Source organism: Ovis aries, chromosome 3 (genome assembly GCF_016772045.2).
Source record: "Ovis aries strain OAR_USU_Benz2616 breed Rambouillet chromosome 3, ARS-UI_Ramb_v3.0, whole genome shotgun sequence".
NCBI lineage: Eukaryota > Metazoa > Chordata > Mammalia > Artiodactyla > Bovidae > Ovis > Ovis aries.
In genome coordinates, this window is record NC_056056.1 from 135,660,414 (window position 1) to 135,684,428 (window position 24,015).

At 40.2% G+C, this 24,015-nt stretch overlaps 2 protein-coding genes and 1 long non-coding RNA gene across 8 annotated transcripts in view; 1 reads left to right on the forward strand and 2 right to left on the reverse strand.

The window, feature by feature from the left end:
• Positions 1-24,015, reverse strand: part of DIP2B (disco interacting protein 2 homolog B) — a 230,844-nt gene that overhangs the window by 62,333 nt on the left and 144,496 nt on the right. For 2 of the 5 annotated variants that reach the window (XM_042246741.2, XM_060412601.1), the window contains exons 4-7: positions 19,539-19,664; positions 8,652-8,864; positions 5,877-6,029; positions 5,337-5,459 (exon numbers count right to left, since the gene is read on the reverse strand). In XM_042246741.2, the coding sequence (XP_042102675.1) occupies positions 5,337-5,459; positions 5,877-6,029; positions 8,652-8,864; positions 19,539-19,664 (615 nt within the window). The remainder of the gene's footprint in view (positions 1-5,336; positions 5,460-5,876; positions 6,030-8,651; positions 8,865-19,538; positions 19,665-24,015) is intronic. The other 3 variants (XM_027967334.3, XM_060412600.1, XM_060412599.1) reach the window with 3 other exon arrangements.
• LOC121819110 (uncharacterized) lies at positions 81-9,045 on the forward strand. Of its 2 annotated transcripts, none has more exons than XR_009599906.1 (2): positions 81-3,566; positions 8,558-9,045. It is a non-coding gene; the product is annotated as an uncharacterized LOC121819110 (long non-coding RNA). The 2 variants fall into 2 exon arrangements; XR_009599905.1 differs by having other exon boundaries at positions 3,254-5,476.
• On the reverse strand, positions 14,691-16,390 carry LOC101117527 (cytochrome c). The gene has a single exon (XM_027967338.3). It carries the CDS (start codon positions 15,722-15,724, stop codon positions 15,164-15,166), a length of 561 nt encoding a protein of 186 aa, XP_027823139.2. The 5' UTR covers positions 15,725-16,390; the 3' UTR covers positions 14,691-15,163.

Here is a 24,015-nt window from a genome sequence, read left to right on the forward strand (position 1 = left end):
AAAGCAAATCCCCGAACATACAAAAAAGCACAAACCATAAATTTGCATTTAGTACTTTTACAATTCTTAGTAAATTTATTTTTTTTTGGTTGTTTTATTTTTAGTAAACTTGTTTTAAAATCTTTAGTTTGTGTCTAATGTTAGAAAGCCAGGTTCTCCCTTACCAGGTTATATTTAATGAAAAATGACGGAACTGTGAGTCAGGAAACCCAAGCTTACATTCACTTTTTACTACTGTGACCTTGGGCAAAAGGAGTTACCTCAGCCTCCTTTTTCGTCATCGGTAAAATGCAAAGATAGTAACAGGTATACAATAGGGACCTACTGGAATCAGGAAGACAAGGGGCATGAATGACAGTGTTCCTTCCATGTCTCTAGACCTCTGCGCACATCTCCTATGGCCAACCCTTGGCCTCTTGGTGAATGTGCACACATCCTTTAGGATATACCTTCCCTGGGAAGCTGCCCGGCTTAGTTCTTCCACACTTCACGTGAGTGCACTCTTATTAAAGCACTGAGGATACCGAAGGGCTTCTACTACTCTAGAGGGTTTTCTCCCTCTAAGACTGAGAGTTCCTGGGGAGAAGACATGGTTCTCATTCTTCTTATTGCCTTTAGTGCCTAATATATAATGGTTGCTTAATCACTGTTAACTAAATTGAATGGAACTTGGGGGAGAAAAGAGAAAAGCACTAGGCAATTCCCTGGTGGTCCAGTGGTTAGGACTCAGTGCTTGCACCCCAGGGTGGGAGAAATAAGATCTCATGTAGTGGGGCCAAAAAAAAAAATATTTAAAGCAATAGATTTATAATAGGGTAAATTCCAGAAACTAGAGGTGAGTAATACTTCATACTTTTTCACAGAGACAAAACTAAAGTCCTCTTAATCTTTTACAATAAACAAGTATTGCTTGAACTTAAAAAAAAAAATCCTGTATTCTCATAGCAGGAAGGATAATTTACCTATGGAACAAAAAGTTAAGTGTTCACTGAATGTCAACTCTGTACGTAAGATGTGATAAACATTGAGAAGATAAATGCTGCACGTAACATTCTTTGAACAAACATTTACTGCTTCTAATAATGTCAAGTACAAGCAGTACAGAGCCACGCCCTCTAGGAGCATCCAGCGGGTATTGGGGCAGCACACTCGCACACAGAGCAAAGCACACACGGGCAGTGCAAGACAGAAATGAAGAGAAAGGGCAGAAGAGGACCACGCCTCCTAGCTTAGAGGAAGAGGGCGCCCACCTGCAGGAGGTAACGCCTGGGCTGAGTCTTAAAGGAAGAGTAGGGATTAGCCAGGTGAACAGGGGATGAGAGAAGGAGCACAGAAGAGAGAACGGATGGAATGAGCACCAAGTATTAGAACGGCAAACGAAATATGAAATGAGATGCATGTTAAAGCTCAACTGAATGACAGATTTGGGAAAACTTAAAACGTCTTCACTCATTTTTCTACTGATACAAAATTAACAGTTTCACTTTCCAACTCACCACCCTAGGTAAATAACGTTTGCATAGTCCCAGACCCTAAACCACCTACCTATAAAAATAAACACGGGTGATTCTAAATAAATAGTTTTGTTTTTACAGACAACGTGTATATATGGTAAGCATAGTTCTGGTCATAAAAGTCTATACATTATTGCCATCCATTAGGCCTCACTGCAGACCCTGGGGCATACTCTTCCAGACTTCCAAAGACATACAGGTATTTTTCTCTTCCAAAGATAATTGTCATTCAAATGAAAAATCATTGCCTATTTAACACTAGTGGGAAGCTGTTAGCTCTATTTGGCCAATGAATGTTGCTCAAGTATGATTCCTGTTAGACTTTGACTTTCATTTCCCTTTGAAAACACAGTACTAAAAAGACTGAGAGGGTGATCACTGGCATAGACACTTGAAAATTCAGTTCATCAAGAAAGATGGCCATAGTTCAGTGAGTTCAGTGACTCCAAAAGAAAGAGAAATTCACCTTAAGCTCATACATCACGTTGCTTGGTGCTTCCTGCTGCACCAAAAGGCCTAAGACTGGGTTGTCTACTAACATGCTTCAGTTCAGTTCAGTGGCTCAGTCGTGTCCAACTCTTTGCGACCCCATGAATCGCAGCACACCAGGCCTCCCTGTCCATCACCAACTCCCGGGGTTCACTCAGACTCACGTCCATCGAGTCAGTGATGCCATCCAGCCATCTCATCCTCTGTCGTCCCCTTCTCCTCCTGCCCACAATTCCTCCCAGCATCAAAGTCTTTTCCAATGAGTCAACTCTTCGCATGAGGTGGCCAAAGTACTGGAGTTTCAGCTTTAGCATCATTCCTTCCAAAGAAATCCCAGGGCTGATCTCCTTCAGAATGGACTGGCTGGATCTCTTTGCAGTCCAAGGGACCCTCAAGAGTCTTCTCCAACACCACAGTTCAAAAGCACCAATTCCTCGCTCAGCTTTCTTCACGGTCCAACTCTCACATCCATACATGACCACTGGAAAACCATAGCCTTGACTAGATGGACCTTTGTTGGCAAAGTCATGTCTCTGCTTTTCAATATGCTATCTAGGTTGGTCATAACTTTCCTTCCAAGGAATAAGCGTCTTTTAATTTCATGGCTGCAATCACCATCTGCAGCGATTTTGGAGCCCCTCAAAATAAAGTCTGACACTGTTTCCACTGTTTCCCCATCTATTTCCCATGAAATGATGGGACCAGATGCCATGATCTTTGTTTTCTGAATACTGAGCTTTAAGCCAACTTTTTTACTCTCCTCTTTCACTTTCATCAAGAGGCTCTTTAGTTCTTCTTCACTTTCTGCCATAAGGGTGGTGTCATCTGCCTATCTGAGGTTATTGATATTTCTCCTGGCAATCTTGATTCCAGCTTGTGCTTCTCCCAGCCCAGCGTTTCTCATGATGCACTCTGCATAGAAGTTAAATAAGCAGGGTGACAGTATACAGCCTTGACGTACTCCTTTTCCTATATGGAACCAGTCTGTTGTTCCATGCCCAGTTCTAACTGCTGCTTCCTGACCGGCATTAGGTTTCTCAAGAGGCAGGTCAGGTGGTCTGGTATTCCCATCTCTTTCAGAATTTTCCACAGTTTATCGTGATCCACACAGTCAAAGGCTTTGGCATAGTCAATAAAGCAGAAATAGATGTTTTTCTGGAACTCTCTTGCTTTTTCCATGATCCAGCGGATGTTGGCAATTTGATCTCTGGTTCCTCTGCTTTTTCTAAAACTAGCTTGAACATCTGGAAGTTCACATACTGCTGAAGCCTGGCTTGGAGAATTATGAGCATTACTTTACTAGCGTGTGAGATGAGTGCAACTGTGTGGTAGTTCGAGCATTCTTTGGCATTGCCTTTCTTTGGGATTGGAATGAAAACTGACCTTTCCCAGTCCTATGGCCATCACTGAGTTTTCCAGATTTGCTGGTATATTGACTGTAGCACTTTCATCTTTCAAGATTTGAAATAGCTCAACTGGAATTCCATCACCTCCACTACCTTTGTTTATAGTGATGCTTTCTAAGGCCCACTTGACTTTACATTCCAGGATGTCTGGCTCTAGGTGAGTGATCATACCATCATTATTATCTTGGTCATGAAGATCTTTTTGTACAGTTTTCTGTGTATTCTTGCCACCTCTTCTTAATATCTTCTGCTTCTGTTAGGTCCATACCATTTCTGTCCTTTATTGAGCCCATCTTTGCATGAAATGTTCCCTTGGTATCTCTCATTTTCTTGAAGAGATCTCTAGTCTTTCCCATGCTGTTGTTTTCCTCTATTTCTTTGCATTGATCACTAAGGAAGGCTTTCTTATCTCTCCTTGCTATTCTTTGGAACTCTGCATTCAGGTGCTTATATCTTTTCTTTTCTCCTTTGCTTTTGGCTTCTCTTCTTTTCACAGCTATTTGTAAGGCCTCCTCAGACAGCCATTTTGCTTTTTCGCATTTCTTTTCCATGGGGACGGTCTTGATTCCTCTCTCCTGTACAGTGTCACGAACCTCCGTCCATAGTTCATCAGGCACTCTATCTATCAGATCTGGTCCTTTAAATCTATTTCTCAATTCCACTGTATAATCATAAGGGATTTGATTTAGGTCATACCTGAATGGTCTAGTGGTTTTCCCTACTTTCTTCAATTTCAGTCTGAATTTGGCAATAAGGAGTTCATGATCTGAGCCACAGTCAGCTTCTAGTCTTGTTTTTGCTGACTGTATAGAGCTTCTCCATCTTTGGTTGCAAAGAATATAATCAATCTGATTTCAGTGCTGACCATCTGGTGATGTCCACGTGTAGGGTCTTCTCTTGTGTTGTTGGAAGAGGGTGTTTGCTATGACCAGTGTGTTTTTTTGGCAAAACTCTATTAGTCTTTGCCCTGCTTCATTCCATATTCCAAGGCCAAATTTGCCCATTATTCCAGGTGTTTCTCTAACATGCTTAGTTTCATTAAAGTCTGATGCGATCAAAGTCTGTTCTTCATATCAGGACATAAAAATGGACTGCAAAGCTACCAAGGCTCAGCTCTTCAGACAAAGGCTTTTTTTAGATAGATCTATCATCACATCATCACCCACCTTTAATAACTATTAATATCAAATGGCCACCGTCTATGCCCCCAGATAGTCCTTTCCCAAACCTTCTATTAAATTCTAGATTCATTTTATCCCTAAATATTTTTTAAATTGTTGGGTGAATAAATCACTCTTATCACTTTGCTTTCCCCAACCATACAGATGAGACCGATTTCTTCCTTTCTCCAAGTTGCCAGTACCAGTTGATACATACTTATTGACTAAACTCAATTTTCGACTGTAGTGTCTGTTTTGTCTAAACTGGAAACAACATGAAGGAAATACCTATAATTTTCAAGAAGCTTTTCAACCATCCACCATGTTAAAACAGATCTATATATGTGCTGACTGACTGACTTAACAAAAATGGTTGAGTTATATATATTTTTTTAAAAAATGGGCAAACTTTTGAGGACGAAGGTGACACTATTCTAAGATAATGACAAATGTAAGTAATTTTTTAAATTATGTACTTGTTCCTAATTTTAAAAAACTTATTTCTAAGGATAATTCTGTGTTCCATAGTTATCTCCTTGTCCTTCCCTTCTCTCCCTCTATTTTTCATCTGAGATTTAAAATATAAATGATCATAAGGAAAAAAAAGATCAGAAAACTATGAACTCTTCAACCAAAAATGACGCCTTATCCATCCATAAATCCTATAATATCTACATGCAGTGACTGTTTACAAAATTTCTTTTTTTTTTTTTTTTTTTTGTTTACAAAATTTCTAAGGAATATACGTGGTTTGGTATTATTACCACTACCTTCCACAATTTCTTCAGAATCATCCACAAAAAATTCTTTTAAGGGAGGCCTTTTGGGTCGTTTCAGAGTGTTGAGAAGCTGCTGGATTTTTGTGGATACTCTGCTATTGACAGGAACACCTATAGGGAAAAAAACGGTAAGTTACAATTAACTGATTTTAGGAATATTTCACTTCCTCAATTCTCTTAGGAGCTTTCATTTTTAATGATGCTTGGCCTTTGTTCACAGTCTCATTCTATTTCAGCTGGGCTAAATAGGTATAAATACATACAGAATAATTTTTATGACAAGAGTAAAAATATGGTGCTATTATTAATACTGTTTAAAGATTCCATCTAACCTCCCTTTTCTCTCCTAGCATTCTTTTCTTGTTCCATACTTTTTGTTCGGACTATCTTTGAAAAGAGAGAGCTGAAATGACTTATGTGAGTAGGTCACAAGTACTGCCACTGCTGGACATTAGACACTGCTGTTTATAATTTGAATTTTTTCAGTTTAACTAATATGCCATATTTAACTACCAAACAGCTGCCTACCATCAGCTGTATCCATAAGGCTGGACCTGTTGGATCCTTTGTGCATGCCTTTAACTATCCCCGAGGGGGGTAGATCAATATTTGCTGGGCGTATTGAGGAAGATGATGACGAAGAGGTAGTTGTAGTGACGTCAGGGGGAGCAGAGAAATTCTCTAAGAGGGGAGAAAACAAAATTTAAAAGTTATATTATGTTAGCAGTAAGAATAAGAATCTTTAAGTCTTTTTTGTTGCTGCTGTTTGTTTTTTAACAAGACAGAAAACCACTCAAAGGGGCACTAGTTCTAATTTTACTAGCAAGATATAATGAGACGAACAGGGTAAGTCAGGGCATATCAGCTTTCTAAAATTACTACTTTTGAGAACCTGAGCAGGCTTAGTAAGATCAAATCACATATCAAATATTTCTCAAACTCACTCTTTTCTACACAGAAAGTCTGGTAGAAATCTAATGTTATAAAAATAACCACAATAAAATAAAAATTGCTGGTGACTTCAAAATGAAACCAAAGTCAATATGATCATTACAGCTACTAATATTTTAGACTCTGAGCATTTCTTCATGTTTATGGTAGTTTATCTGTGTCGCTTCACTCATTGAGGACAGAAACTGTGTCTTGGAAGTGGGTCAGATTGCTCAAGTCTCAGATGAAGAAAACCAGATAAAATCCATTTTTAATTTCTGCAAAACAACCCATATGTAACTTGAATCTACTTGGAAGATAAGGTTCTTCCCTATTCTAAGCATGATTAAACACTGCTGCTTTATTCTGCTTCATGTAGGGATTCTTACTATAAAGAAATAATGATATAGTTGGAAGAGAGCCATTGAACAGGGAAGTGTTACCAAAAAATTAGAAGAAGAAAAAGAAAATTAGAGGAAGCAAAATGTAGAGTTCACAAGAATAACGAAAAGCCACTCAAAACTATGAACAAGGAAAAAAGCATAATATAAACAATTTCTAAAATTATTTTGGGATTTAGGTTTCCAGGCCCCAAAAGTCTATACTTACTGGCTTAATACTTTTTAAAGTTTTAAATACTTTGCACAAGTATACTGCAGTGTAGCCTTCTGTAGGATGATGCAGTAACAAAGCACTAAAAATAGACATTTTTACCTGACCCAGCAATTCCACTTACAGGAATACATCCTAGGAGGAAATAATCAAACGAATGCACAAAGCTGTGTGTGTGTGAGGATATTCATTTCAGTCTTCATACAGCAAAAAACTGGATACTACTTAAATGTCCAAAATAGGGAAATGGCTAAAATAAACCATGGCAGAGCCATACAGTGGCATATTTTGAAACCATGAAGACAAAAGTGTGATTCTATATTAACGATATAAAAGATTTCTGCTTTAAAAGCAGACATGTCTGCTAATAAAAGCAGGTTCTATTTAGTACCATTTCATTTCTGTAAAAACAAAACCAGAGCCTTACCTTATGCAAATAAAGTCTAGGATCTACATGAAAGTGATAATATTGAAGTGTTCTACATAAGTGGGGCTGTAGCTTATTTTTCCTTTTATCTGTATTTTCAAATTTTTCCTTTGGAAACATGAAGTACTTATTAACTTCTGTTAGAGCAAACATCCAAAAGGCAATAATGTTGGATAAAATGGTTCCTGTGAGTTCCTGAACTTTTCACAGAGTAGAAGCAATATGAGATATGGTCAGGTGAAATCATCTTGTTAACAAAAATTGAGATAAAAGTTAACTGAGTACCAGGAAACTATTTTTCACAAGTGAAACTACTCTTTTAGACAATGTGGATATAAAACCTGACTCTGCTATGGCTCTGTTGCCGACCCTCCCAATAGGAGAACAGTTGAGTCTGCTTATCTGTAGCTGCTTTGCGGGGAGGGGGTGTCAGTCAATTAAGAGCATGGGCCAAGCCATCAGCTGCTGATCCTGACCTTTTAATGTGGGCAAGCATGACCTTAAGGTAGCTATTTTCTTTAAAAATTACAGGCTTGAATCAAAAGGGTTCCAAGTTTTTCCTTTTCAGAAATCACTTAATAAACATAAAGTGGTACAGGAAGGTCACTGACAAAAAATTAAGACATCAAAATGCAAATGGATTGTCAAGAAAAAAGGAATAGTATCACAGGCACATGATGTTTATATATATTGCTTCATGCTGTGTGTACCAACTAATTAAGCAAAGGCAGAGACCTGAGCTTTATCTGCGGATGTCACAGACACTTAGAACACACATACACACACAAACATAAAGCTAAGTCAAGCAGAAGCGCTGACCGACATTCTCAGCCCGCACACTTCTGTTATTGCAATAGTACAGCAGCAAGGACCATAAATCCAGTCTTTATGCTACAGACAAAAGAGTCTCACGGGTACTGTCTTAATTCCAAATTTTCTCAGGTTTAGTTTTTTGTTTTTTTTTTGAGAGAGAATGTAGGCAACAATCCTGGGAAAAATCTAAGATGTTGTATCTTTGGACACTTTTTCCTTGATGGAATATTATCCAGTAGGGATAAAGCACAGTAAGACTGGTGTTACATCTTGCAGCTTGAGTATTGCTTATGGAAATATCTATGGCTTCAGGTGGGCAATACCATCGCCAATAAAGCAGACATCCTCTATCGTTCCAAATGTGCTGCTTGTGTTTCTTTCTCTGCCTCATTGTTTGTCATGTTCATTTTGATACTATTTTTTTTAGGCCACCCTGAAAAAACCTAACGCAAATCATAAACTATTTCCTGGCTACTGGGAGCCAAATGGAACATAATTTCTTGGGGAGATTCAGCTCCTACCTATTCGAGTATTGGCAAATACATCAGCTAGAGACCCACTGGTTCCTTTGACCTCTCCATGGGACAGCGTGGAAGATGCAGATGAAGAAGTGGACGATCCCTGAATTGACCGGTTGATCCAGGACTCAGCATTCTGTAAGCTCTGTTGCAAGGCAGCAGAGAGCGCAGCTTGGCGTCTCAGAGAGCCCTCATCCTCAGAGGCCGAAGACGTGTCTGTGTGGAATTAGAAAAACAGAAGTTCTCGATCCTGCCTAGAACACAGACCTTCCAGATCTTTCCCAATGAGCACACATTCAACTTTCACAGCAGCAAAACATTTTATGTAAAGTTTCTTGAGAATCTCAAGGAAAGGCTTATGAACCAAAGTTTGCAAAAATAAAACAGCTAAAATCTAGAGGTTATTTTCAGCTCTTTTGAAAAACCCATTTTTGAACAGTTAAACTTCATTCACTGTTTTTGTTGTGGTTGTTGCAGTTGCTTTGTGTTTTTGGTTCTGGGCTTAATCAGTATCTAAATATTCTGGCTTATCTCCTTATGCTCAAATAATGCTGACGTGCTTCTATTATCTTCTTCAGTGCCTTTGTTAGAGAACACTGTGATGGGCTGCTACCCTGATTTTCACAAGTACTTATTAATTAGTGTCTACTTAAAAGGAAATGATCTTGATGGCAAATATAAAAATCTTATTTCTGGTAACAACTAAAGTGCCAAACAGTGAACTAGATTTTGGGGAACTGACTACTGTGGAATAAGAAACTGCTCTGCCCAGCAGCAGTCATGGTTTTGGTGGGAAAGCTAGCTGGTCACAGGGCACTGGGGAGCTCTCCAAACAAGACTGGAGAGGCCGCAGAGCTCCTTCTCTCCTTGGTCCCAGAGAACTGTGAGGAATGCACTGGTGCCTGCATTTAGACTGGCTCTGACTTTCTAAATTAGAAAAGTATGCAGAAAAAATAAAAAGAGAAAAGTTCAACCAAATATAGGACAGCTAAGGGAAGCAGAAGTCAGGAATTTATTCCAGCGCTCTAAGCATATGTCGGCATACATGTTACAGCGGCATTTGGTCTGATGTCAGATAAACCCTCCTAAATGATTTTGAGGGTTACAATTTATGGCTCGTGCATTGAATCTCATTCAATTAAAAAAAATTTAATATTCTGTGGTTAGTCCTGCTGAACTCTTTCCTCTAACTCAAGTGAAATTGCAGGTCCGTGTTCTACTTCAGTTTAGAGAGCCAGAGAGATAACTAACAGAGCTAGAACACGGCTATCTCCTGACAACAGAAATTTGAAGAACAAAAGACTGATTTAATATAGAAGTCAAATAGTGAGGATCTGAAGTAAGAAAGTTAAAATAATGACTATATCCTTTCTTCCTGCTCTCAAACTACCCCTAGTTTATTATTTCACATTGAAGGAGATCTGAGGCCCAAGACTTATTATTATTCTACAGTGTACTACTTAACTATGTAATATGTGCTGGGAACTATCAGTTCTGGCAGTTTTGAGATGTATGAATTCTTATGAGACAGTAAATGCCTTAAGAAAGCTTACCACCTAGTACAGAAGACACACAACTCCTCAGATTATTTCATATGGATGTAACAGATGCCAAGAAATGGGGTGAGCAAAGGGTTTCACAGGAGGAACCCCAATCTCAGCCAGGGATTGGAATACTTCTATGCAAATCATGTGGACTTCGAGGAGACAAGAGCAAAAAAGAGGCTGGAGAGGTAAACTGTGACCAGACTCCAAAGGGCTAAAGTGATGAGGTTCTTTAGAAAACGTTTTTTTGCATAATCTTAAAGAAAAATGTTCAACTGTACCTTGGGAGGCAGAGATTTCTGTCTTTGCAAACATGCTTTAAAAACAGCATCTATGGGAGGGATGGGGCAGGTGAATCTGACCCTTAGAATAAAGTAGTTTGGGGTGATACATCACAGGGTCCCACAACCTCCACTGTATTCACGGAGTGTCTTTACTGCACCATTTATTTTAATCTGTGTAAGTCTAAAATCAGAATAACTCAATTTTTAAAAGATATTAAAAACAGTATTTTCATGATTAGGTTTGTGGAAAATCAGCTTCATTATGTTTCTATATTGGATCAATTATGTAATTAGGTATATTGTTTCAATTCAATTACCTCATTTGCCTGCTACTCCTCCTTAGAGTGTTTAGTGACTGTAACTGTGGGGAGGCTTGCTGCTGCTGCTAAGTTGCTTCAGCCGTGTCCAACTCTGTGCGACCCCAGAGATGGCAGCCCACGAGGCTCCCCTGTCCCTGGGATTCACCAGGCAAGAATACTGGAGTGGGTTGCCATTTCCTTCTCCAATGCGTGAAAGTGAAAAGTGAAAGTGAAGTCGCTCAGTCGTGTCCGACTCTTAGTGACTTCATGGACTGCAGCCCACCAGGCTCCTCCGTCCATGGGATTTTCCAGGCAAGAGTACTGGAGTGGGGTGCCATTGCCTTCTCTGTGGGGAGGCTTAGGGCAGTGGAAAAAACATGGCTTTGGTGTCCTTGCATCTGAACTCTGGGGCCACCATTTATAAGCTATGTAGGGGACAAAGTTGCCCATCTGAGAAGGCTGTTTGCTTATTTATCTATTTAATAAATACTCTAAGGATTACACTAGTTGGCAGGAATAGAATGGTAAGCAAGAAGACACAGTCCCCACTCTAACAGGACTTAGAGTCTTAAAGAAGTTCAGGGTTGGTGCCCAAGGAAGTGAGAGCTCAACCAAGGTGAGAAGGGTTAAGTAGGAATTATTTATGAGAGGCACAGAGGTGGGGACAGAGGGGAGTCAGGTGAGCAACCTGGGAGGCAACGGGGAACAAAGCACATCTGAAGATCTGGAAGCAATGAGACTAGCGGAAGCACAGGATGCAAAACTGGTCGTGACCAAAGATGAGGCTGGACAAGCAGATAGCACTGGGCTGCTAAGGGCCACCTAAGTCAGCTAAGGAAATTCACCTCTGCTAACTGCTGTGGGAGGGCCCAAAACAAGACAAGTTACAGAAAGCACCAGTAGCACCAGCATATAACAGGTGGCCAATAACATCAAGTCCCCCTTTCCCCTGAAAATCCCACCCTGTGTTACCTCACAGGTACAGAACTTCAGCTCTGCAAAGTTTTACAGTTTACATGTTAAGGTTATACAAAATGTAAGCACCTATCTAGGACTATATCTTAAAAAATAAAAAAAAAAGCTCCTTTACATAGTCATACAGTTATTTTGTACCTTTTTTAAAAAAGTAACTGTCACCCACAAAACTGTTAGGGATTAGTAGAAAATTGGGCAAGATTAAATTAACAAAGTTATTCTTTTCCCACTGATTCTGCTCCAGTTGAATAAGAACTCACAACTCTTATCCATCATAACTAAAGTCCTTGCCAAACCGCTTGTATGTGATGAATTTAATAGGTTTGCACAACAGGAAAATATTCTGGAAATATAGCTTGTCCTTCAGGTTGTAACTGGTGTGACTTTAACACTGTATCATTTAATACTGATTACTGGAAGTCTAAAATCCGTTTATAATCCATCAGGAAACATATAACGAGGGGTATGGTGCAAGCTACACAAGTTCCTGGAAAGACAATGCCTGACACTGGGTTCTGACAGCCAATATCCAAATTAGGTCCAGATACCAGCTTAAAACAGCAGGTAAGTCAAGATTCGCTGAAAGGAAGACCTCACCCTAACAACTGCTACAAAATATGGCACATAAACTCGGCCAGGAAATGAGAGCTTCAAAGAACAAGTAAGGGAAACAACCATTAAGACAGGTAGTATACAGCAGTCTGGAGTCCATGAAAAGAAATGTTCGTGTGTGTTTGGGACGGGCAGGGTGGGAAGGGGTGGTATCAGGCAGGAGAATGTCATGTTCTCTTGCACTGGTGGGTCAGGGGAATGAAGGACTTCCAGAACCTTCAAGAGAGGCAAAGTAAGGTTCCACGTAGGCAAAGAAAGAGTTGGAAGTTTAGGAAGGAAAAGCTTTAGAGACCCAAGTAGGTATAGTCTAGGAATAAAAACTTATGGAAGAGAAGATTAAAAGGTTAGTTCGAAAGCAGTCCATTCTGGACTTACCTTGGGCTACAAATTCTGAAGTGATTAATCTAGCACTAAACTCAATCAGGGTCGATACTGATTGATCAGACGTGGATCAGGAAGATGTTCAGAACCATCTGAGAGATTTTCCAGCATCCCACAGTGACCTGGGTGCACAGAGAGCTGGCTGGGACAGGAAATTACTACGTAATCACTAATCAGCAGAGGCCCATGTGTTGTCTATTAACATCCATATGGGGATACTTATGAGAGAGGGGCGCCGACTAGTAATAATTACTCCAGGATCACTCTACCCATAAGGGATTTCTGAACACTGTTTTTCAAGGTATTGTCCCATGTCTATGAAAAAACATTTCACAAAATAAACTAATATTACAATTAATCTTGCAGTGAGGAGACAGGTACTTTTTTTTTTTTAACTTACTGCCTAACTTGAAAAGTTAGACCAAATATGCAGCAATTGCTAGAGCTCCAGAATAAAACCAGAAAACATTTACTTGACATGGTAGCTCAGTTGGTAAAGAACCTGCCTGCAACGCAGGAGACCAGGGGTTCAATCCCTGGGTTGGGAAGATCCCTTAGAGCAGGAAATGGCAACCCACTTCAGTCTTCTTGCCTGGAGAATCCCACGGACAGTGGAGCCTACAGTCTATGGGGTCACAAGAGTTGAACACGACTTAGTGACTAAACCATCCCCATGGTAGGATGAGAGGGCATACACCAAGTGGTTTAGAGAACAGGCTTTTAAGGCCAGACTGCTTTGGGTTCCAGTCTTAGCTCTGCCGTTGATAGCAGTTGGGCAAATCAGTTCTTACGGGTCTTACTTCTACTGTTTCGCTATTGTTCTTTCCTCTCTGTTTTGGGGTTGTTTGCTCACAAAATCCAGTGGATCTTTATCTGTGGGGATTTTAAATCCCTGGACTGATGTATCCTGCCAGAAACCACTTGTGCCCCAGGTTATCATCAGCCTGGGACCACTTTCTAACATTAGATTTAACAAACAGGACACCAGAACTCAATTCTTGTACCTTCTGACCACAAATTATTAGAGAAGGTCCCTGGCCTCATTATTCTGAGGCAAAGCAGGCAAGCTTTCTTGAGAAGGTTTTCTTTTGCTGGGAGGTTAATTTTTTCATTTAATTTTTTCCAACTGTCCCTTCTGCTAAAGATGTGAACCCTTCTGGGGATCTCAATCCCAACCTTATATATGTCTGAGGTTTTATCTTTCCTACTCTTACAGTAATTAAAATTTAGGCCCTTTGTTGATGGCCTCTTCTCCTCCCTAGGACAGCCAAAGTCAGCCCCATCTAACCACACTGATTTTCAGTGATCATTCTCTACATCTCTCACTTCTGCATGTATTTAAAAGGAAGCTGATTATATTCTACCTAGTACTAAAGAGTAATTTTCTTTTCCTTCTTTCTAAGAGAGAGTTTTCAGGTTGTCTAACTGACCACACAGCTAGAACTAGATGTCTGAGCAAGTTATTGAGCCTCTTTAAATCTGTTGTCTCATCTGTAAAATCGAACAGAAAATCGTCAAGAAAACAAATGATGAAAAAATGTTAAGCACTTAGCCTTTTGACTAGTACACAGAAGTACTCAAGAAATGGTAGCTATGAAATTACGTTTATTGGAAAACTTAAAATTTTATAATCACTTATTGAAATAAACTAATTCAATCTGATAGACTGGGTTTTTATTGCGCTCTGGCTTAAAGAATATTGAATACTAAACTTCTAAGTACTTGTGGAGCTCTGCTCATAACTCATATCAGTACTAACAAAAGCATTTTATTAAAAGATCCAAAATTTATTAATTATAGCACATTTTTTTTTGTGAGGTGCTAAATACTCTTTATTTGATGCTATACATAAACCACACTAAAATGCCTTTCATTAAGTAAAAGGCTAAATTTTAGATAGAGAATTTTAATTAAATTGGCATAGTTTATAAAACCAAACAGATAAAGTGGACTTTGTCAGTGTATTTTCAATCCTTGCCTTAACAGGCTAATGAACACAACTTGAAACACGTGTGAATCCTCCTCTGTTCTGTGAGACAGTGAAGGGACCTTTTCAGTATTTAAATATATTAATATAACCAGTTATAGAAATCTAAATATAAAACAAATCTCTTATAGGTTTTGAGAAGGAATGCACCATCTCCCTAAAAAGTTTCATATTCCTTATTCAAGTTCAATCATCTCTTTAGAATGGGAAAAGTGATAGTACTTGTTGAACCGGAATTACTATCAAAATTAAAAAAGCTGACCATATTTGTTTAGCCACAGACCAATCTTATTTAAATCAGGACTGTCCAACAGAATTATTCCATCAGCCATTCATGATCTGAATTCTAGTGTATGAGATCAATTTAAATATGGTACACATAAAAAGTCATGAGACACTTCTGTTTCATAATAAATAAGGCAGTGGCCAACTATTACTCATTGGTAGCTTTTTTGAGATAAGCTATCAAGTCCTCCCTCTCTCCCTTCTTCTTAATGCCAGCAAAGATCATCTTGGTTCCAGGGATGTACTTCTTGGGATTCTCCAAGTACTCCATCAGCGTCTCCTCTCCCCAGGTGATACCTTTGTTTTTGTTGGCATCTGTGTAAGAGAATCCAGGAGCCTGACCTGTCTTTCGTCCAAACAGACCATGGAGGTTTGGCCCAGTCTTGTGCTTCCCTCCCTTTTCTACAGTATGGCACTGGGCACACTTCTGAACAAAAATCTTCTTGCCTTTCTCAACATCACCCATTTTTAAATCGTTCTTTTTCTGTGCGCGACCGAGAAGTTCCCGCTCACAAGCCGAACGTCCCGCTTTCTCTATAGCACATTTATAGAGGTCTGATTTGCCATCTCTGTTTACTTTGTGATTTTGAATAAAATTAGAATATCTCCACGTTAGTAACTGACTAATAACGTGTTTTAGCCTATAAGCTCTCAGAAGGCAACAGCTGTTCAATTTGTTTGGAATAATACCCATTCCAGGACTGTGCATACAGGAGTATCTATTAAGCAAAAAAGAACTTTCCAAGAGTAAAAAACAAAATCAAGCAATGAGTCTGATACATAATTGCTAAATCCTAGGATAAATCACTTAGTGACTGTAAGCTTGTCTGTTTCCTCATCTCTAAAGAAATCTGGACTTCCCACTTCACAGAGTAGTTGCTTAAACAGAACAACTGAAGCAGGGCAGCCACTGGTATATGAAAGTCCTCTGCATCCTGTAATTCCATATAGCATCATTAAAGTTTGCTAAAACTGTAACAATATTACAGCCTGTTCGTGGACACTGTTTTCATATATAGAAATACAGAGAGGTAAATGTCTCTGTGACTGGCCCTGTGAATTACTACTACAGTCACTTTCAAGCAGAGCCCTGTATAAGAGAAACTCAGAGAGACCTCTAAATTTTAAGCTTCATTCTATGCAAGCCAGTCAAAACAGCTTCCTGTGCTTTGGGGTCATTACGTAGTCTATTTGCTCATCTGAGCACCCTCAAAATGCAGTGCAGGGTAAGCCCACACGGGTGCAGAAAAAGCTTAGAGAAAAAAAATATATGCTGTAGCTTCTGCACTCTGTTTATCTGTATGAATGAGTAATAGCATTACACAAAGAAGCCCTACAGAGAAAGTGCTGAGGTAACTGCCTCATGACATTAGTAAATGACTTCAGCACATAAAGGGAACTGGATGGCAGTAATTCAAACAGTCTAAAAGACTATGAAAAAGGCCACAGGCACTGGAAGAACCACAGGCTGCTACCAGCTTAGGGAATTTAGATTTTCCAATCCACAAGATAGAAATCAGTGCAGGTATCAATAAGCGGGTTTCAGGGTGACTGACATTTTATTATTTGAGATGGCTTTATGAACAAAAGACAAATCAGCTCTCATGCCAAGTGTTTACCATATTTTCCAGATTATATGATTACGAACAAAACCAAGATTTATGACATGGTTCACTTCCAGACTCTTCTTGTTAAATCCCTCCAAAAGCAGCTCTAGATTTTCATCACTTCAGTGATTCCCACAGTTATGTGCTGGTTGCGTCTCTAAGAAGCCGACTGGCCAGTGCGCTTTAGCAGGTATCCCTGAAACTAGGTTCACCTGGCACAGCATGGGCAGAGGAAGGGCCCTGAGCAAAAACACGTTTTGTGACATTTTGCGGTGTGGCCTCTCAGTGCACAAAGGACAACGTAACTATACTACCGTGAAATCTGAGGTTAGTCTTGCCCTGCAAGAGTGGCACAATTTTTCTATAAAGAAAATAGTAGCATGTCACTTTCATAGCTGCCTAGAACCTGTTTTTGTTTTTTTTAATCAGCCCATAACCATCAATAATTAACATCAATTCTCCTCTTCCTCTTGACCCCTTGAGCACAGCTTCAGCATTTCCTCTAACTTTAGTGTTTTGCGGGCTAGTAAAAAGGCAAGATAAAACCTACCTGCCTTCCCTGGGTTAGCCTGTAAGAGGTTCTGGGAGACAGTGATAAAAGGGTTAAGGTTCAATGGCCAAGTCTCTAACTGATGGCTCTCAGATGCTTGGAGAGAATGGAATCCATATCCAGGCAAGAATACTGGAGTGGGTAGCAATTCCCTTTTCCAGGGGATCTTCCAGACCCAGGGATAGAACCCAGGTCTCCTGCATTGCAGGCAGACTCTTTACCACCTGAGCCACCAGGGAAGCCCTTATCCTAACTTGGGAAGGACAAATTCCATCCCCCCAGTGGAAAGGTCCGGAGAGAAGCCTTATGACACCGTCCCTCCACAGCCCCTCACCCTGGAACACAGGATGGTTCCAGGCATGTGTGCTGTTGCTGGACAAGCGCATCACGTGCAGCAAGGCTCAGCTCTCTGTGGGGGGCAGGTGAGAAACTGCTACATGGGGTGCTCTCGGTGCTCGAGCTGGGAGAGAATCCCTCTTCTATTTGACAACACTAATGTCTCTAAGAGCGGATCAACATCTCTCACATACCATTCAGAGTTCCCGGAACAGGACATAAATAGGAAACCTTCTTATTACTTTGCTCTGCTGAATAAAGGTCTTAAGAGAGAGGACTGAATCTTTACAATCATGAAATTATTAAGACTACCAGGTAATCAAGAAAACGATGCCACATCTTTAAGGCTGCAGACAGAGTCGAACATTCATGTTTAGAGATATAGAAGCCTGTACTGAATTCCACAGGACTATGGTCTTGTTCAGCAATGAACAGCCTTGATTTAGAGTTGGTGAATTCCCCTCAGGCAGTGACTTTCAGAAAAGGTTTCCATTCCGTCTGCGTGTTCTCATAATCCTTTGCTGCACTCTCCCATTTCACCCACGGCCATGGGAGCAGACTACTTCATAGCTGCATTTCTTTAGCACAGTTCTGGGGAGGACTGGGTCTAAGGACTTGGGAGTCTGCGCTGCTCCCTACCCTTTGCCATTTACTACAATGGCAAACCTTCAGCCACGCTGCGCCAGAATCTGCCAGCAAGGAATAGCTGTGAGACTGAGAGCCCCCTTTGTCCACGAGGACCCGGCTGGTGCTGTACTAATGCGACAGGGAAGCCATCCAAGATTCTGAACGAGTGGGCTGGAAGTATGCACCACTACAGCACAAAACGTCTATTGTGACGGTCTGCTAGAGGTATCCTGCGTTACATTTTGAGGATCACTTGAAGCCACAGAGCTATTTCTCTTTGGAACATATTGACACCACAGATGTAAAGAAAAAAAGCACACACAGTTAAGGAGCCCATAGCACGCCCAGATGCTCTGAGAAGTTAGTCAGAACCTAGGAGAAGACTATTAATATAAACCTAGGCCAGGGACTAGGATCAGTGTGAACAGCTCAACTTGACAGCTGTGAATCAGAGTCAACCACGACCAATGTAACCTTCCTGGGTATCTCCCCCAAAAGACAGGGTAAGTCGCTGAGACCAAAACAGTTCAGGAAATGTTTCTCCCCAAAGATTTTATTACCAGGAACATGACGGTGGAGAAACAGACACAAGACTGAGGCTCTGAAACAGACGGACTGTTTAGTCTCAGAGGCTACACATCGAGATTCTGAGACTTCATCTAAATTTTTTAAAACTTTGGGGAAGATTCCAAATGGAAAAGACAACTTAAAGGTGTTCCAGTTACTCTTCAAATATGAATTTGTAGTGAGGGTGGGGGTGGTAAGTCTTCCAAGTCTGGAGGGTGGCGATGGGCCTCTTAGTTCTTGGCTTATCTCCTGATTCAATTATAGAAAGTGGATTCTTAAAGAAATATAAACATATACAAAATATATTAACACACACATAAACACTTATATATGTTTTCTAGATTTATTATAACTTTGCATGACTGCTCTCTTTCATGACACAAAAACATTTTGTCCCGAGATCACAGACTTCTGTGACTGTTGCAGAGATAAAGGATTTGATTAGGAGTATAAATCTGTTAAAGACATACATATACGACTCTGGGTCATATTCTGGATGTCAATAAAGAATAGCTATTTAGTCACAGAAGGGTATTTTTTAGACCCTAAGCTTTGGCTTTATTTATGACTACATGAGTTTGGAGGTTAGAGCAAGGAAATTCTGGAATTTCAGAAGAAAATTAAAAAAAAAAAACAAAAAAAACACAGCTTTACTCTTAAGGCCTTTTTTGTGTGCTGTTTACAATGCAATAATCAAAACCTGTCACCTTCAGTGTGTACTCATACATTTCTGATGACGAGGACAGAGTTCTAGCTCCTACCTCAGAAAAGAAAAAACAGAACTTAAGAAACATCAAAGTAGTAACTGTCAGAGAGAAAGCTCCTGATAAACCTACCAGGTGGTGTGCAGGCATCCGCAGGAGACTGGACAAACGTGGACCGCCTTTTGGTTGGCATGGGCAAAGCCATTTTCTGTTCTTTATGCTTTGCCAGTGCAGCTTGAACTGCTTCTGTGTGGATATCTGAAAGATTAAAAATTTGCATTTATTAGCTCCTGGCTCTCAAAGTGTTTACTTCTTTGAGTTGAACTATCACTGCCTCAGCTGTTAAAAGGCGATATTTAGGTGACTTTTATTTATCATTTGTGTTACAGCAAATAGGAAATACAGACCAAAGGAGTAGTCAAGGATAATTTACGTGAGAGGAAAATGAAGCCCAGAACAATGAGAAGGCCCTTTAACACAGCAGAGAAGCTGATGGAGAGGGGGCTGGGTGTGTAGTGAGAGGAAGAATGGAACATGCATCAGGGCCAGCTGGGAACCCCACCTCTGAATGGAATGCATGGGATGCAGGTACCCAAAGGACGCTCTCTGTTCAAGCCCAGAATCTGCTTAACTGAAAGGAGCCGACACTCTTCAGTTCTATACCACAGAAGAGAAGGGCTGATTCTGATGTAGAAAATACAAGCGCCAGGGGTACTTGTTTGCCACTCTGCCCACAAAAGAACACAGCTCTTCACTTGAATGTCTAATAACGATCGCAAAATTAACATATCCAGAGAAAACTCTTGATTCTCCACTCCCACGCCAAAACTCAATCTATACTGCTACAAAATAGGATCATATAATACACAGTATTTTGGACTGTGCTTTGATTTTTTTTAAAAAATTTATTTATTTGGCTGCATCAGGTCTCAGCTGAGGCATGTGGGATCTTGTGGCATGTGAACTCTTAGTTGTGGCATGTGGAATCTAGTTCCCTGACCAGGGATCGAGCCCCACCCCCTGCACAGGGAGTTCGAAGTCTTAGCCACTGGACCACCGGGGAAGTCCATGTGCTTTGATTAAAACAACAACAACAACAAAAAACTCTTAGCAAATCCTTCTGAGGCAGATCCTTCTGAGGTGGCTTCCAGGTTCAGAGAAATTCCCTCTTTTCAAGGAACTGGCCCAAACTACATATGCAAATAATCCTTGAAAGACTGTCCCTTGTAAGAGCTGGGCTAATCAGGTCATTTGCGGGGGTGGGGAGGGGGCTGTAAGTTTAAACTGAATCAAGAAACTGCAGCTCCTAAAGTGGAGTCACATGAACAGCAGTACCCTAGAACAGACTAAGTCATGATTAGAGGCTTAGAACTTACAGCCCTACCCTCCATCCTCTAGAGAGAGGAAAGGGACTGGGGACTGAGCTAATCACCAATGACCAATTATTTAATCAAGCATGCCTAGGTAATGGAGTCTCCATTTAAAAAAAAAAAAAAACCCTCTAAAGTAAGGGATCTGGAGAGCTTCCTGAGTTGGTGAACACATCTTTGTACCAGCAGGGTAATGTACCTTAAGCTTCACAGGGACAGGAGCTCTTGTTTTTGGGACTCTTCTGTACCTTGCCCTATAAGCCTCTTCATCTGGTTGATCATTTCTATCCTTTATAGTAAACTGGTAACATTAAGTATTTTCCTGAGTTTAATGAGCCATTATAGCAAATAATGAAACTTGAGGAGGGGGTGGTGGGAATTCTGATTTAGAGCCAAGTTGAACAGAGACTTCCCTGGTGGTCCACTGGTTTAGACTCTGCATTCCCAATGCAGGAGGCATGAGTTCGATCCCTAGTCCAGGAACTAAGATCCCACCTGCTGAATTAAACAACCCCATATAGCCAAACTGGCCAGAGGGAAGCAATGTGGAAACACTACAGATGGTCTCCAACTTGTGATAAATTCAATTAGTGATTTCTTTTTTTTTTTTAACTTTACAATGCTATAAAAGCAATACACATTTAATAGAAACTGTACTTCGAATTTTCAATTATTTTTTCCTGGATATGATTCTCTTTTGTGATGCTAGGCAGTAGCAGCAAGCTATGGCTCCCAGTCAGCCACACAATCACAGATGGCTGATACACTTAAAACCATTCTGTAAACATACAGCCATTCCATTTGCCCAACTGTAGGCTAATGTAAGTGTTCTGAGCACATTTAAGGCAGACAAGGCTAAGCTATGATATTCAGTAGATTGTTGTTGTATGTTGAGTCAATAAGCTGTGTCCAACTCTCTGCAACCTCAAGAACTGCATGCCAGGCTTCCCTGTCCTTCACCATCTCAGATTTTGCTCAAACTCATATCCATTGGGTCAGTGATACCATCCGACCATCTCATCTTCTGTCACCCCCTTCTGCTCCTGCCCTCAATCTTTCCCAGGATCAGGGTCTTTTCCAGTGAGTCAGCTCTGTGCATCAGGTGTCCAATTAAATACATTTCAACTTAGAATATTTTCAGCTTATGATAGGTTTATTGGCATGTAACCCCACTGTATGTCAAGGAAGGTCTGTACTTGTGATTGGCCACTTCCTTTTCCAGGGGACCTTCCCAACCCAGGTATCACACTCACGTCTTCTGCATTGCAGGCAGACACTTAACCATCTGAGCCACCGAGGGAGCCCAAAGGTAGGGGCAGTCTTGTGGAAATTAGCCTGTGGGGTCTCCACTAACTGCAGGTAGTTAATATCAGAAATGAATTAAATTGCAGGACAGTGAGTTGCTATCTGCAGAGATCTGGAGAACTGATGGGTGTGAAAAACCCACACACTAGGTAGGTACCTACCACACAACAGCCACTTCTACCTCAAATCCACTCACTCACTATAGGTAACCAAACTCCTTGTTGATTTATCCTGCCTGTATTTCTTTGTGCAAAAAATAACCATATTTTTTCCATATCCCTGCCTTTCATACACACAAGGCAGCATACAATATGTACTTTTTTGCACTATGCTTTTTTCACTTAACAGTATATCCTGGAATTCATTTTGTATCAGCTACTAGAGATCTTCATTCTTTTTTTAAAGTAGCATATATAGCACTTCATTGTATACCACAGCTTATTCAATTGTTGTCCTATGTGTGGGCAATATTTTACAATTACAAATAATGATACAACAAACAGCCCTGTGCAAATACACTTCTATGCTGATGAGAATATATCTTCAGGATAAATTCCTACAAATGAGACTCCTAAGTCAAAAATCAAATACAGTTTAAATTTTGTTACATCTTTCCAAATTCCCCTCTGAAAGAGCTTTATCATACTGTAGTACTATCAGCAATGTATAAGAGAGCCTGTTTCCCCACTGACTTGCCTTCAAAGTATATTATCTATCTTTTCACTGTTGCCACTTCAGTGGCTGAGAAATGGCACCTCAGTATACTTTAAATTTGCACTTTAAAAAAATCATTATTGATATTAAACATCTTTACAGAGGATTTTAAGAGCCATTTAATATTTGTTTGAAAGTGAAGTGAATGTTCACAGCACCTCACCATTTTTCCATTGGGGGTGTTAGTCTTTTCCCTTGATTTTTAAAAACTCTTCATATATAAAAGATATTGGCCCTTTATCTCTGAGAAATGTTAGAAATATTTTCTTTCAGTTTGTTGTTTATCGTTTGCTATTGTTTGCAGTGGTTTGCTGCCATGCAAAAGTTTGTGGTTTTTTTAAAGATTTTATGGAAAATCTCAAGTCAGTAACCTAAATGCACAACTGAACAAACTCAAGAAAAGAACAAAATAAAACCTAAGTTAGCAAAAGAAGGAAATAACAAGGATTAGAGGAAAAATCACTGTAGATGGTGACTGGAGCCATGAAATTAAAAAACGCTTGCTCCTTGGAAGAAAAGCTATGACAAACCGAGACAGTATATTCACAAGCAGAACATCGCTTTGCTGACTGACAAAGGTTCATATATATATATATATACAGTCAAACCTATGGTTTTTCCAGTAGTCATGTATGGATGTGAGAGCTGGACCATAAAGAAGGCTGAGTGCCGAAGAACTGATGCTTTCAAACTGTGGTGCTGGGGAAGACTTTTGAAAGTTCCTTGGACAACAAGGAGATCAAACCAGTCCATCTTAAAGGAAATCAGTTTTGAATATTCATTGGAAGGACTGATGCTGAAGCTGAAGCTCCAATACTTTGCCCACCTGATGTGAAGAGCTGACTCATTGGAAAAGACCCTGATGCTGGGAAAGATTGAGGGCAGGAGGAGAAGGGGACGACAGAGGATGAGATGGTTGGATGGCATCACCGACTTGATGGACATGGGTTTGGGTGAACTCCGGGAGTTGGTGACAGACAGGGAGGCCTGGTGTGCTGCGGTTCATGGTGTCACAAAGAGTCAGACACGACTGAGCGACTGAACTAAACTGAACTGAAGTTGAAAAAGAAGAAGTAAAATTGTTTCTGTTTACAGATGACATGATGTTATACGTAGGAAACCCTAAAGATCTCACACACAAAGACTGTCAGAACTAACAAATAAATTCAGCAATTGCAAGATAGAAAAACCAACATACAAAAATCAGTTGTGTTTCTGAA

What these genes read in the sequence shown, in the direction of transcription:
- LOC101117527 (XM_027967338.3), bottom strand. Translation starts at nt 15,724, where the DNA reads ATGCACAGTCCTGGAATGGGTATTATTCCAAACAAATTGAACAGCTGT.